Source organism: Poromitra crassiceps (assembly GCF_964638095.1).
Source record: "Poromitra crassiceps genome assembly, chromosome: 1".
Taxonomy (NCBI): Eukaryota; Metazoa; Chordata; class Actinopteri; order Beryciformes; family Melamphaidae; genus Poromitra; species Poromitra crassiceps.
Genome location: NC_139623.1, coordinates 45,089,384 through 45,105,065, shown reverse-complemented (window position 1 = coordinate 45,105,065; position 15,682 = coordinate 45,089,384). Strand labels below are relative to the sequence as shown.

At 42.9% G+C, this 15,682-nt stretch overlaps 1 protein-coding gene across 1 annotated transcript in view; it reads right to left on the bottom strand.

Moving 5' to 3' along the window:
- Positions 1-15,682, bottom strand: part of igsf5a (immunoglobulin superfamily, member 5a) — a gene marked incomplete at both ends in the record, with an annotated part of 31,617 nt that overhangs the window by 15,786 nt on the left and 149 nt on the right. Inside the window, 2 exons of the mRNA XM_083645358.1 lie at positions 4,204-4,533; positions 14,505-14,563. Of these exons, the coding sequence (XP_083501484.1) occupies positions 4,204-4,533; positions 14,505-14,563 (389 nt within the window). The remainder of the gene's footprint in view (positions 1-4,203; positions 4,534-14,504; positions 14,564-15,682) is intronic.

Genomic DNA, 15,682 nt, shown 5'->3' with positions numbered 1-15,682 from the left:
AGGTTTTGGGTTAGGGTCTGGGGGAGGTTAGGTTTAGGCATGGGGGGAGGTTAGGTTTGGCGTGGGGGCTGGGAGAGGTTAGTGAAAAACGGGGAATATAGACCCCCTTTCTGAGTGCCGATATTTCGGAGTGGCAGAACGTCGGAGTGGCAGCATGTAACCGAGCACCGATTAGCATAACCTATGGGGGTAAGCCCATAGATATATATAAAGGCTAGATGGCTTAAGGCGGAGTCAGCAGCGTCGTTGAACGGCCGTCATCTTGCTACAGTGCCTTTCTGGTATGTTCTATGGTAGCTGGTGACCTGCACAGACAAAAATACTCATAACTCGCTGAAATCTTGACGGATTTACAAACGGGTTGGTTTATTACAAGCATATTCCGTTCCCGAGATAGACAAAAAAAAAAAAAAAAACACTAAAAACACTATTTTTTTGATGGGCTCCAAATTACACCAAAATTAAACCGAAGCATCTATGCCATGAGAGGGATTCAGGCACAAAGTTTCATGCAGTTTCATCCATTTCCCTAGGAGTTATGATCATATGATGTTGCCATACTAACCCAACAACAGATGCTCATAACTCCTAGTAGCTCCCTGTAGCAAGATGGCCGCCATGCGACGACGTCGCTCTCCATTGGCCGGCAGCGCGGGTAAGCTATCTAGCCTTTATATATATCTATGGGTAAGCCTACGTGCTGACAAACACGCCCACCTTGCTTCCCAAGCTAGCGGCCTGAGGCTAGCTAGCAGACAACCTGCTAACATCAAGCTAGCTAACACGTCTACATCCAGGCCACCCAGTCTCACGAGGCTAACCACCTTTTCTGCCGTTGCGCCGGGACCTTGAGGCAGTGGTCATCCCACATAACGTTACGTTGAGGTAGGCTAAATTTACATGAAATTACAATAAAAAAGTTTAACCAAAGATGTATCTGTTATTGACATTATCGCTATTATAACGTACTAAGCATATAGTGGGCAATTGCAGGATTATGGCCAGATATTAGCTACTGTGAAACAACAATGTATAGCCACCCCATTATGTAACTTTTTCATGTCATTCCCTGAAGCATACACTTTATTTTACTCCTACAGTAGTGTTTATCTTGGGTGAGTGTGGCACTGTGGCGTGCTGCAAGGTCTTGTGGATCTGCTTCAGGTGGACTGGTCTTCGGTCTCCCGTCCAGCAGCTGCAGATGTCATCATCGCCATCGAAGTCTTTATCCACGTTATTGATGATTATTTATAAAAAAAATCTCATTGTGTAAATATTTTATGAAAGCACCAATAGTTAGAGAAGGATTTATTTTGGTTGGTGTTTTAATAAAAGTACTTGTGATATCTCACATGTGGCTTTGATTTACCATTGCAAATTTAGCCCAATTTGTAGAAAATACAGATGTGAACAGGTCTAATGACAAATATGGAATATCACCCAAGGAAATACCATGGTTTAATGCCAACATATAAACCATATAGATGTGTTGTAATTGTAAACACAAATAAGGGAGCAGAGACATGGTTTTCAAGTATGAGCTGCTTCCTTCCGGGCTCCGCCTTCGTGCCCCCATAGTTAAAAAGAACAGATACAAAAATTCCTTTGTGCCTGTCTATCAGAGCGATGAACGCTGCTGGGGTACAAATGTAATGTTTCCCTATCTGCCATTGCTGTTATTTTAGGCTATTTATTTGATCCTTTTATCCTTATTTATTCTTAGGGGTATGGTACAGTATATCTGTATATTTATATACTTTTCTCTGCCCTTTGGTCTGGACCTGGTTTTTCCTTTGTGATTTGATACAATGGTAAATGGTAAATGGCCTGCATTTATATAGCGCTTTTATCCAAAGCGCTTTACAATCTGTAGGTAGTCTAGATTCACCCATTCATACACTGATGGGGAGCAAGGAGGGTTAAGTGTCTTGCCCAAGGACACAACGACAGCAGCTGGGAGGGAGCGGGGATCGAACCGCCAACCCTTGCGTCATTGGCTGACCCGCTCTACCTCCTGAGCTAAAGCCACCCCTCGGGGCCTCTAGCCTATCATGTGTCTCGCGCAAGTGTCATTTAGCGCTGTGGGGAAGATACCGTCGGTATGTGCCGAGCGCAAAGAGAGGTTTGGGCGTTGCCCATTCCAAAATAGCCGTTCCAGTGCAATGTGTTAGAAAAAGGGGCCGTGGGTGCTCTCAATTTTAATGCCAGCAAATAGCTGGTCTTAGTGCAAACAACCCCACTACGCCAAGGGTATGCCTGAGCGCAGACAGCATTCTCCGGCGCAGTGCAGGAAATCCTCGCTTGGATAGGCCCATTACGCACAGCTCGCGCGCGGATGATTTTCAACTAACCTACACTGCAGAAAAAAACACACCTTGATTTAACAATGAGAATACGTTTGTCATGGTTTTGTGCGAAAAAGTGATTTGCGTTTTGAATTGGATTACCAGGGAAGGAGGGTCTGGCGGGGCGGCAGTCTGTGGCGTACCGCGGGGAGGGGTGCTTTGTGTTCGGCTAGTGTGCCGTGTCCTGAAGGGGGGTCTCTGGGCCGGGGGGCCGGGTAGGCAGGCCGGGGGGGTTGGTGCACAGGGTGGGTAGAGGCACCAAGGCAGCGCTGTGCGTGGTCCCGCGGATCGAAATCACTTTCTGACACAACACCGGCCAGTAGGCTATAGGCTACAGTAAACATTGATAGTATACAGTAACCTCTCTCCCTGTACCATTGCACCATGCAACAATAGCTTAACCCGAGTGGACAATTCTGGTATAGGCTATTGAAATAAAATCTCACACATCCCTACCCTATTAAAGAAACGTATATTTTTAAATGTGTATGTTATAGCCTATATGAGCGAAACGACTAATTAAAAGGCTACTAATTACAAAAGCATCAATTTTCGTTACGAATCCGAACTGGTTCATCCTCCAATTCTCTCTTCCATCTCTCATTCTCTCCCCTCTCTCTCTGACTCTCTCCCTCTCCCCATCTAGGCTATCTTTTCTCTCTCACTCTTTCTCTCTCCTACTCTAGTCGGATAGAGACTTAGAACTGAGTCTACTCTCAGTGAGGAGGAAGCTGCTGACGTGCCGCTGTGGTTTTATGGGCATGACCACACCTCCACAATGCTTTTGGGCATAAATACACCTATGCGGAGATGTGCGCCGAGATTACGTGAAGCGCAGCGGGCCGACACGCCCACAATTAGGGCTTTGCGCGGTGCCATCCCAGCGCAAAACGGGCGCTAAAGCAAAATTACCGTCGTTGGGAAGATAGGGCCCTAAGTAATTAAGCCTAGTTAAGCCAGACCCGGACTGCTGCTCAACACTCATGCATGCATGTTTCAACAATGGGGAGTCAGTCAGTCAGTCAGTCAGTCAGTAAACCCATTCTGGGTCCAGCAAAAAAACAACAACTGAGCTTTGTGTGGACGCAAATTGGAATTAAAGAAATTAAATTCAAAGAAAGTATGAGTATTGTTATGGGTCGGCGCCCAGCTAATGCCAATATTCACCTTCAGGCTCGTATTCTCTCGTGTCTAGGGGGTTAGCTGGCGTATGATCCGATGACATAGAGAATAATAAAGCAAACAGGCAGTCATGAGAGAGAGGGTGAGAAGCTGTCAGCCTACCCTGCTCACAGGTGTGCTCTGGTCCAGGTGACGTGCCGGCAGGCAAAATATATACTCTTCGATATGACATCACTTCCCCCGCTAACATACAACTCATCGCCCTCCATGACAGCCCGCAATTTATGAATAACATATTACAATTACACACATCTCGCGCTTATACAGTATGAGAGAGAGAGGCACCATAACAGTATGGAAAGTATGAAATCCAAGCAGCAAGTGGTCTGTGGAGGAGGTTGTCTCCTCGCATTGTGGTCCTCCTCGGGAGGACCAAGCCGGTGTTTGAGCAGATACAGCATGAGATGGATGCAGCAGGGTACGAGAGGAGATCATGAACAAACTGTACAAATTTGAAAAAGGAGACCGGGACTAAAAGAAGGACCTCGGCCACCGAGTGATCCCCGGCGTGCCAAGTCACCGCGGCCTTGCACTCAGCTAACGCTACAGCTATGTTCAAGGCAATGGTGGACCACACAGTTATGCGAAACCTCCACAGATCCACCCCTAGGCCACACTGCTACACATAACCCCTGAGCGTATCTAAGCCGGGTTAATGGTCGATGACTGACCCTACCTTGTACAAAGAGCTGGGCCGTCTTTTTTCCATAGTGGCCCAGCACTGTGCAGACGACGGGTCCGGAGTTGCTGCGGTTGACGTTGTGGATGGTGAACTCCACACAGCTGGTGTTGTCACCACTGGAGCAATTCTGGGCAGAAAACTGATCCGAGGACGAGACTATCGAGCCTTTTGCAGAGATGGTCAGGACCAGCAATTGTACAGGGCCAGCAATGACATCCCAGGTCATCACCTCCCATGCTCCCTTCACTGTGGCGTTGAATCGAACGTCAGAGTCTTGTAGCACCGTAGCGTTCAGGGGCTCCAGGTAGAACTGTCCCGACACCCCTAAAAATACATAGATGACAAGACAGGTAGAAATGATACATGGAGTGGAGGTTAGTAGAGCGCAACCCAGAGAGAGGAGATACCACCTGTCTTTAGGCTACAGCACTGGCATCTTTATCGTGTTTAGTGCAGTGCATCTTTCCAACAGTGCCAACATGTGGGCATTGATTTAGTGCGATTGATGCAATTAATCGCTCATCCTCTGTCTAGAGAGTTACGGGCTTGATTTGGGTTTCAATCTACTTTTTGCTCTACTGTGCATCTAGAGTTGCTGTGCATTGTGCTGATGTTGGATGCTGTCAAATGAATGCATTCAGGCTGATCTTGGCTTTCACTCAGGACCTGCTATTATTTAATTAAGTTACTAGAAAAGGAAGGAGAGCAAAATTTCATACACAGGGATGGAAGCATTTGCTGGTGAGCGCTGCATATATTAGGTGCGTTTTCTTCATTTCAACGGTATGCTTAACATTATTGGCAGTGCATTCCTTATATAAACATTGTTCAAAATAGATGAAATTGATCGAAGGGTTAATGTTAATGATTACTGATCAGCAGGAGGTAAATCATGTGCAGTGGACTCAATTTCCTTTCTTTCTTTTTGCCTAGCCTATTTTTCTGTTGAATGGCAATCCTATAGATCTCTCTGTGACAGGCAGCACATGCACGGCTAAGTGCAGTTCCACTTCGGTAAATTAAGAGGACTACCATTCAAACAGTTCCCTCCACTTGTAAGGGAATATATGTTCATATTTGAAAGTCGAGTCACATTTGTGGAATATTTGTAGACCTGTATGAACTGTATGGTTAGGTCAACGTGCTGGTATGCATGTGAGAAAACAAAGCATAGTGTCTCTAGTATGTCCTAAGATCAGGCAACTTCAACTGAATCTGTTCACGAACAACACTCTTTTTGTTCGGCTCGGTGCTCAAGACATGTTTGAGTTTGCTCAAGAGCTCTTAAATATTACAAGGGACATTGGTTTGTCATTTTTTGTTGAGTGAAACTCAAACAGAACATTCATCTGGAGCTATCCTTCATGTGTCGAGCGTTCAAGTCACGACGCGAGTTCCTGAGAACGTTTCTTTGGTTGTTTTCTGTGATTACCACACCCTATAGGAGAGGTCAACCTGCTGTGCCGATGATTATTCTGCTTGGCACGTGTGTCACCCCCGTGTCTGGAATGAGCCGGTGTGTTTACATTGTGATGAGAAGACTGATTATGCCCGCACTTCATTTTGGAAATCTTTCTGCTTTTTCCTGAACAACAAAGGGGCTGATTCTTGATTCTTGTACATCTTGTTGAATTCAGAAGGCACCATTACACTGGCTTATCACTAAACTGCAGTGATATTAATGAAAAGGGATTCAGTGTGAATATTTGCAAAGTAATATTCATTTAAAAATCACCCCAGATATCAAAACAGGAGACAGAAAAGTGGGTATTCTAGGAGAGGATTTTTTTTCCAGACAAAGAATAGTTGTAAAATAATAGTTTGCTCAGTCGATTCAAACCAGGAATGGATATGAGGAATATTAACAATTTATTTCATCATGAAACTTATCTTATCGACTTGGCAATGTTGCCTGGGTTTTTAGACTCACATGATTAAGGCATTGCACAGGTAATATGTGCGTAAATATAGGCTTTTCTCTCATCGTTAGTGAGTCATCTCGCTAATTATTATTCATAAAACCGGGGTTATATCCATGACCTTATGATTACTGCTATTCAGAAACATTAAGTAGGAGTAAAGCTTAGCCAATTCAGTTAGACATTAAACTACAGAAGTTGAATTAGTTGTCTGTCAAAGAGACTGGTGTTATTTCTTATCGATCCTGTCATATTCACTGGGCTTAGTTATGTGTTACTTGATAAATAGCTACTCACCTTCAGTTACACACAGTAATAAATAGATGAGGAAGAGACAGGCCATGTTTTCCAACAGACATGTGATTGTTCTTATCCTGAAAGACAAAAAAAAGTACAATGTGACAACCTACATAGGCAAAATACATTTGCATGGTAAAGGTTATTGTACATCCATTTAATGCTTTAAATCAAAATCTATCACAAAACAGAATTTAGATATTTGTATGATCTTGGATGGTTTAGGAAACAAACTTCAGGAGTTCACTATTTCACTGTCAATACTGATAGCATCCTCCGTTCAGTTGTAGCTTGGGGAGGAGAGTTGTTTACATTCATAGATACTGACTGGATTGATTTTTACTACACACAAAATGTTCATTTCTAATATCAGTGTATTGCTTTTGCATATTGTTTGATTGTAAAATTATATTTTTATGAAATCCATTAGCTTGTTTCACATTTCTTGTGTGAAACATACTTGCACATAAACAAACTGGCTTGAATTTCAGTTCTGGTGTTTAGTTCAGTTTAGTTGATTAGGATCCCCATTAGCTGCAGCAACTGCTGTGGCTATTCTTACTGGGGTCTGACACATAAAAATATACAATACATAACATGTACAATCTATAGATTACAACATCATAACAACATAACGACAAAATAAAAGAATACACTGCACATACAGTACAGTTATTCAACTGTACTACTGTATGTGCAGTTAAGCGTCATATTGACACAAATACATCAAATAAATTAGCAAACAAAGCCTATATTATCTATATCCTTGATACTTGTTACTATAAAACTAAGGTGGTACATGTGGTCTACCTTCTGTTATATAGCTTTTCCATGCCACACATTGCTAACCCAACACATCTTTCAACCCATCTTATGACATCAAACATCCCTCCGTCCACAACTCAATATTCCTCAGAAGAGACAGCATCAGAAGAGGCAGCATCGTCTGTCCGACAAACTTACTGTGTGTGACGGCGGCGCTGTTTGTGCTGTGTGAAACCCATCAAAGCTTCATTTCCTGAAACAGCAGGTGAGCCGTGAAACTCACGCAGGGAGCAAAGGTCCAGGCCTGTCCATTATTATCCTTATCTGCATACCTGTGAGTCAATAAGGCTTGTCTCAAACGCCTGCTTGACTCAGTTCAGGTTTCCCCCTGCTGGCAGAGTAGACAGTTACATGAGCTGGGCTGTCTCACCAAAACATCACTTTGGGAGACCCTTTAATGTCCCTGGTACATGTTACAGTGTTTGAATGCAGTTCAACTCCACTTGTTAATGAGTTTTCTTAAATTATTATACAATTATTACTTCTATTCATCAGAACAGGTTTTTCCCACTTAAAGGGTAACTACAGGGTAACTACAGAGTAACAACTACAGGGTATCTATAGGATAACTACAGGGTAACTGCAGAGTAACTACAGGATAACTACAGGGTAACTACAGAGTAACTACAGGGTAGCTACAGGGGTGCGGGCTGTATTCTAAAGCAATGTTAATTCCTTCTAGGTACATGTAACTACACGGTAACTACAGAGTAACTACAGGGTAACTATAGGGTAACTACAGAGTAACTACAGGGTAACTACAGAGTAACTACAGGATACTATTGGATAACTACAGGTTAACCACAGAGTAACTACAGGGTAACTACAGAGTAACTACAGGGAAGCTACATTGCTGTATTCTAAAGCAATGTTAATTCCCTCTAGTTAGATGTAATTACAGGGTAACTACAGGGGCACGAGTGAGGAATTTACGAGAATTATAACATGTGGCAAAGGACCACGGGTCAGCCACGCAAAGGACTAAGCTTGTTTTATACTCGCCGTGCCGCGAAGGGTGCGGGGGAGGAGCGAGGGGCGCGAGCGTCAAATTACGTCAATGTGTTGGGCGCGACCCCCATAGGCCGCCCACCACATACCTGAAGATTTTTCTAGGAGCGCGACCTCCGCACGGCTTCTCTCCAAACATGGACGCTTTCGAGCCACTGAGCCCTGAACACTGAGCTGTGTTTTCACCACATTTATTGACCCATGCCATGTGGTAGGCTAAACTGATTTGCAACTGTTGGTTTTTTGTAATTTCACCAAGTAAATGTGTTGTGTTGAGAGCATGGTTGAGAGAGATTAAAAGCAGCACAGAGTAGGCTATCAGGGCTGAGAACTGAAACGGCTATTCAGTAAAAACAAGTTTGGTGATTCATTCATGTGCTGATGTACGGTCGTTTGAGAATGAACGCGCACTCAGTACGGCACATAATAGCGTTTCATTGTGACTTTTCACAGGCTGTTCTCACTATTACGATTGTACAATGTAACATGCTGATCACTTGGCTGCCATTGAGTATAAAAGCATCTGCCCCAGGGCGAGGTCCGCACGTGACTCGCGGAGCCTGGCTCGAGTATGAGCCGTAGTGGTACACGCTCAACCAGGCGAGCCACCGGGACGCCCTGGGGTTTGGAGTGTTTTAACAGAGTTCAAAAACAAAGCCTCCAGGCTAACTCTGGGGACAGGCCAGCAAAATGTATGACCAAAAAAAGTAAATAATCAATCAATCAATGAAAAAGACTGAGGTTGTAAGTACAAGGGAATTAACATTGCTTTAGAATACAGCCCATGCCCCTCTTACCCTGTAATTACATGTACTGTAAGTAGGAGGGAATTCACATTGCTAGAATACAGCCCATGCCCCTGTGGTTACCCTGTATAGGACGAATCAGCGTGACGTCACTTGACACCCAGAAATGCGGAACCCCGCGGCAGTTAATAGTATGAGTTGTGCCAAAAAAAGTTATCTCAAAAACTATAAATCACATCGCTTATATTTTGACATTCTGGGTGAGAGCAGAAGTAGCTCAAGAGTTTGATGTATAATATATGCATGTCGTGTTAAAGTTGTGTGAACTGTCGCAGTTTTTATAATGTAAACAGACGGCTCTGCAGGCCGAGTTGTAAAGATAACTTAGGTGTGTTTACATCGACTAAAGTGAATGTTTTCTAATAGATAGTTAGATCAATCACCTAAAGACTTTTCAGACATATTTCATGATGATGATGCAGGATGTTTTCTTTGTTGTGTTTGTGAGTGACAGATTTTATAGTATTCAATCTTTTATTTTATTTTTTACCCCTAAAATAAAATTTTATATCAGCAATGTACAACACTGATCAGATCAAATTGTATATAGCCTAATATCTATATATGTATCTATATATATGATATGATATATTATATATTATAATATATCAAATAATATAATATAATATAGCGTTTAGGTGATTGATTAAAGACACAAAAACATTGGGCTAAACAGGGATAAATAGCCTATTTATTTAAGGGGTATTTTTTATTATCTTAAAATCAAACACATATTTGGTTTTGGTTCAAATATACATACTACTGCATGCGCTGGGACGCGTCATCAGTGATGTTAACTGGGGTCGTGGGGTCTGTCAACATCATACACCCTCGCCCAGTAGGCCGATTACGACCCCGACCCGCGTCCCAGAAGCACCCGCTCACGGATCAGCCTTCCTACTCTGTCTGCAACGTTGCTCGCGGAAGGGTTGATCACGCCCAATACGCTGCAATAGAGTTTAGTGCTACACCGCAGTATTGAGAGACCTTCGGTGCATGGAGGTCTAAGGCCCTGTGGGGTGATTCCAGGCTGGGCACCTCCTTCGTCTCACCAGAACCTCCCGTGGAAAAAGGCAATCCTACCATGCCGTACCATGGGCAGGGAGGATGCCTCAAGGAGGCCTGTGCGCTGCACGTCATTCACCTGCGCCGAGCACCTCGCTCTAGCCTGAAGGACCACAGGCCGCGTCGATGTTTATGTAGATTTTCAGGAGGCTGATCCGTAGCATTTGTGGATTTCTCCCTCACGAGAGAGCCAGGCTGGGGTGCTAAAACCCATCCCGTACCGGATGCCGTCTCTCCGACCGTCAACGTCTCTCCAGCTTGTCACCAAACTATACTTGGTTGTCACCTAGTCTATTCCCAAGTGTCACTGGCCAGGGGGAGCCAGGGGTTTAGGTTCAAATATACATACTACTGCATGCGCTGGGACGCGTCATCAGTGATGTTAACTGGGGTCGTGGGGTGTTTTGGGTCTGTCAACATCATACACCCTCGCCCAGTAGACCCAGCCGAGGCCGATTACGACCCCGACCCGCGTCCCAGAAGCAGCCGCTCACGGATCAGCCTTCCTACTCTGTCTGTCTGTCTTAAGGTGCACACCAAAGACAACATCATCCTGCAATGAAATATGTTTGAAAGGTTTTATAGCATCTAGGTGATTAATTAAAGAAAATATCTTTTAGAAAACATTTCAAACATAAGAACTCGACTCTGACACAGCCTGCATAGAGACATGAACACCTGTGGGGGTCTCTTTTTTCAAATAACGCATTTTTCAATGCAGGAATTAATATTATTTATGTTAACTAGATGAATAGGATGAACTGCATTTCACCACCAAGCCGCCACGCGTCGTAGGCCTCCTCTTGAACACGTGTGGTCTGCATTTGTTAGATTAGTTTTGGATTTATAAGTGCATTGCAGACAGAGTAAGCAAACAGAGACAGAGTTAAATACATGTTCATCAACGAGTCAATTTTGTTTCTCATTTGTAAAGTTAAATTGTATTTTATCAGATGCAAATAAGTAAATGATATCATGGCATTATATATCGGCAGGTGGTGACGTGGAGGTGAGTGAGAAAAGGAACAAGTATTGATGGCTAAGAGTAAGACTGAATAATGACAACAATAATGAATCATCACAACAGTATAATCCTAATGCTAATTTAAAATGAGATATTCCTCTAAATCTAACGGCCACTGTTTTTTGGCGGTGACCGATTTTGGGGACCCCCATAGCTCTCAGGTTATAACTCGAACCTTGCCCTAGTTGCTCCCAGTGCGTCATTTCACATCATTTCAACCACCCAGGATTGTAAGAGTTTAAAACACATTTTTGACACAATTTTATTTTCTTTTCAACAACGGTAAGCTTTCAAACCAATCAGCATATGGTAGCAATGGTAGCTGTTAGCTTAGAACAGAGATGCTCACAAGTCATTTTTTGCAAGTCCAAGTCAAGTCTCAAGTCTTTGAGGGACAAGTCCAAGTCAAGTCTCAAGTCTTTGAGGGGCAAGTCCAAGTCAAGTCTCAAGTCCCTATGGATGAGCATTCTATCATATGCTGCATGCCATCCGGTCTGCTTAGAACACTGCATAGCTAAAACTAAGGAATTCAAAGCATGTACTGTATTATCCTCATTCCTTATCTATTAGAATACAGTAGCAGCAATGATTAGAGACAACATTAGTAGACATTTCCTTCATGTTAATGCACAAAAAAAAATAAAAAAATAAAATAAAGAAAAAGATATATTGTTCACAAGTCCCAAACCTTCAAGTCCAAGTCAAGTCTCAAGTCTTTGAGGACAAGTCTCAAGTCACTGTGTGTGTGACTTAAGTGCGACTCAAGTCCAAGTCTCAAGCCCAAGTCCCCATCTCTGCATTATAGCATTCCCCGCTGACAGAGATGGGCTCAGACTGGCATCCTGTCCGTCCGGGGCGGGGCGTTGACAGACTTAAGCTGCTTCAAGCTACAGCAGAAGGAGATAAGCTCCTTGCCTATGAGCTACCTAGGGTCAAATAAGGCTTATTTATAGTATCGTTACAAACAAGGGTGTGCATGTTACCTCCAGAGTGTACAGCACGCAGTAGTGGATTTCCAATCGCGTGCTTACAATTGTGATGCATCATTCATTCAGGGTGTCCTCGCATGGAAGGCCTGGGTCAAACTACTGCTGCTGCAGCAAGCATCGCCCTGCTGAAGTGTCCTTGAGCAAAGACACTGCTCCAGCTCTGCATCGAACCTCTGACCTGCCTGTGCGGAGGGGGAGACAAAAGAGAACTTCTCCAGCAGGGATCAAGAGATGTTAGAGCATGAGTGATCTTCAACCTTTTTAAGCCCAAGGACCCCTTGGTTGATAGAGAAACAGAGCAGGGACCCCGTAACATGTATAATCCATCAATCACACCAGGATATCAGGAGTGACACTTCTTTTTATTAATAGAATTACATTTAAAAAGCAAAAAGGCGCAAACAACGGGTTTCGCATATTGCTTCATCAGATTCACTTTGTAAATCATCTTTTGTCCAAAGTAGCTTATTATTACCTACAGTATATGCTTGGAGTTTACTCAATATAATTTTTTCCATCTAAAATACATTTATTTTTCACAAACTACTGACAAAAATTGGCGGACTCCCTGCGGTACCTCTGCGGGCCCCGGACCCCCTGTTGCATGCATCATAGCAAGTATAGATGGATTATTTCTTTTCTGAAACCGATCTTTATTTGAATGCTTATTTAACATAATTATCAATTCAGCATGTTATGTGTGTTTATGATAATTGGAAGATCTAAATGGTTTATGTCTGTATAGGTATATTGAATGTTGCTCGGCTAGTGACCAACTGGCAGTCATGCAGTTTATTTTACCATCACTGCTTCTCAACCATGACCACAAACCTCTCTTCAAAATATTTCAGCACTAACACTTCACCGCCATCGAGCAAACTGCAGCACGGTGACATGAAGGTGAGAAGGACAGGTGTGTGTGAGGGTTCACACTCCTGCTGCGCAGTGGCGCTGTGGCGCTGTGACACATTTTGATGAGTGTCAGTGGGACGTCTGGTTCAAGGTCACCACCACCAAGGTCAACTACACACTAGTACAGGCTGGGCTGCTGTGCTGGGAGTGGATATATATACTGTACGTTCAAACCCCTTTGCTGTGATGACTTTGCTCACAAGTCATTTTTTGCAAGTCCAAGTCAAGTCTCAAGTCTCTTATGAATGAGCGTTTTATCATCTGCTGCATGCCAACCGGTCTGCTTAGAACACTGCATAGTGCTAAAACTAAGGAATTCAAAGCATGTACTGTATTATCCTCACTCCTTTATCTATTAGAATACAGTATCAGCATTGATTAGATGAGATTAGTAAACATTGCCTTAATGTTAATGCACCAAAAACATAAAGATTGTTCACAAGTCACAAACCTCAAGTCCAAGTCAAGTCTTTGAGGACAAGTCTCAAATCAAGTCTCAAGTCACTGTATGTGTGACTCAAGTGCGACTCAAGTCCAAGTCTCAAGTCCAAGTCCCCATCTCTGCTTTGAGCTGCAAGAACCTCTATATAAAAGCAGTTGATAACTTGGCAGACTGAGATTCTATATGTTGACCGCTAGGGGGCCCTGTAAGATTACGATTAGGGCCTTACATAATGCTATGCACCATTCATATAGCCAGTATTTTACATATATGCAGACAATTACAATTACATTTCATGCCTTTGTCAAAATACTGATGACAAAAAAATAAAAAATAAAAAATAAAATAAATAAATAAATAAATAAATAAATAAATAAATAAATAAATAAACAAATAAATAAACAAACGGGTTGTGAACTGTTTCTTTGCTGAATTCAAATACGTTCTTCTTCTTGTTCTTGTGTGATGCTAGATAATGTTCCTTAACACAAGAAGAGGTACATATACCTAGCCTGGGTAAACCCAGCCTCCACGTGACCTCTATCTATGTGCTATCAGATAGAGGTCACGTGGAGGCTGGGTTTACCCAGGCTAACATATACCATGTTTGCCATCCGTATTAAACTACCAAAGTCTGGCATGTATGTAAACTACAGCAGGAAAAAAGATAGATTTTATATTTTAATGCATCAAAGTTAGAAAATGACAAATGATTTTGAACAAAATGTTGGTTCAAAATGTCACAGGCATGAAATTAATGCATCCCAACCTCCACCCTTTGCCTTCATCATCTGAACAGAATAGAAACTGGGGACGTTCAGACCACAACACACTCTTGTGTTTCTGTACAGTGAAGCTCAGTCACGTCCCCCCTGGAGGCTGGAGCAGGTATGGGATGGAAACATCTAACGGCGCTCCCCACAACATCACCATGGTGAGAGGCTGAACATCTTAAAGTCAGAAGTTACCAAAGCAACACCCACGGGCAAAGCACAGACACACACTGACCATCCGGGTACTGGCAGGTTACAGTCAACTCCCCGGTGATGCCGTCAGTCTCCTCGTGCCTGTGAGCAGCACAGCAGTGACAGATGGAGGCTAAACTCACTTTACATACATACATTTGTATTTGTGGATTTTTTTGTATTTGCCCCCTTTTTAGGCTCAAATAGGCTATCTATGAGGTGAATTCAGAGTACAAAAGCCAAATGCATCAAACTGAGCCACTGAGTATATGTGTGTGTGTGTGTGTGTGTGTGGGGGGGGGGGGGGGGGGGGGGGGTATTGTCTGAGGCTATACTTTTGTTTACTTCATATTGGTGATTATTTGCCATTATGATGATCACCAACTGGAGTCATAGGTTACACGCCTTTGATTTACTACAACAACAGCACCTTACTAAGGAAGGAGGTGTCCAAGTCCTTTATTATTATTATTTTAAATAATAATAATAATAATAATAATTATTATTATTATTATTATTATTATTATTATTAATAATTATTATTGATTAATTCATTGTTAATTTAAAAAGTACTTTGCAGACCAGTGGCAACCTTGCCAAAAGACATACAAAACATGATTAATTTGGCTACGGATGGGGCATAAAGAGGTTTACCATGCTAGCGTTTGTTCCCCCTCCCCCCCCCCCCCCTCCCTGCACTGTAGCCTATCTAAACTTCAATCAGCAGCCTACACACACAAATGCTGTCTATACTATGACAGATATCAGCACGCTAGATGACAAACTGAAGCCATATTGAATTCCAACATTTATACATGTCCCACACATCACATGGTTTAGGGCAGTGGTTCTCAAATTGTTTCACATGAAGGACCCCTAAACTGACAAAAATTAGACCACGGACCCCCATTTGATAGGATTTTGTCCCATGGTCCCCCATATGATAATAGGATTGATGCTTTTAGATATTTTATTACAGAAAGTGTATAAAACCCATGACCAAAATAGTTATTGTGTTACTTATGAATGGAATTATAGCTAAAATAAATTACCCTCCTTTTGGCTGGGGACCTACTGGAACCCCCTCAAGGACCCCTGGGGGTCCCCGGACCCCCATTTGAGAACCACTGGTTTAGGGTAGTATTCTCCTCTACTGATTTGCACTCAGTGTTTTACTAAAGTCCATCAGTCAAACGTGGAAAATAACAAAAATCCCTTCTG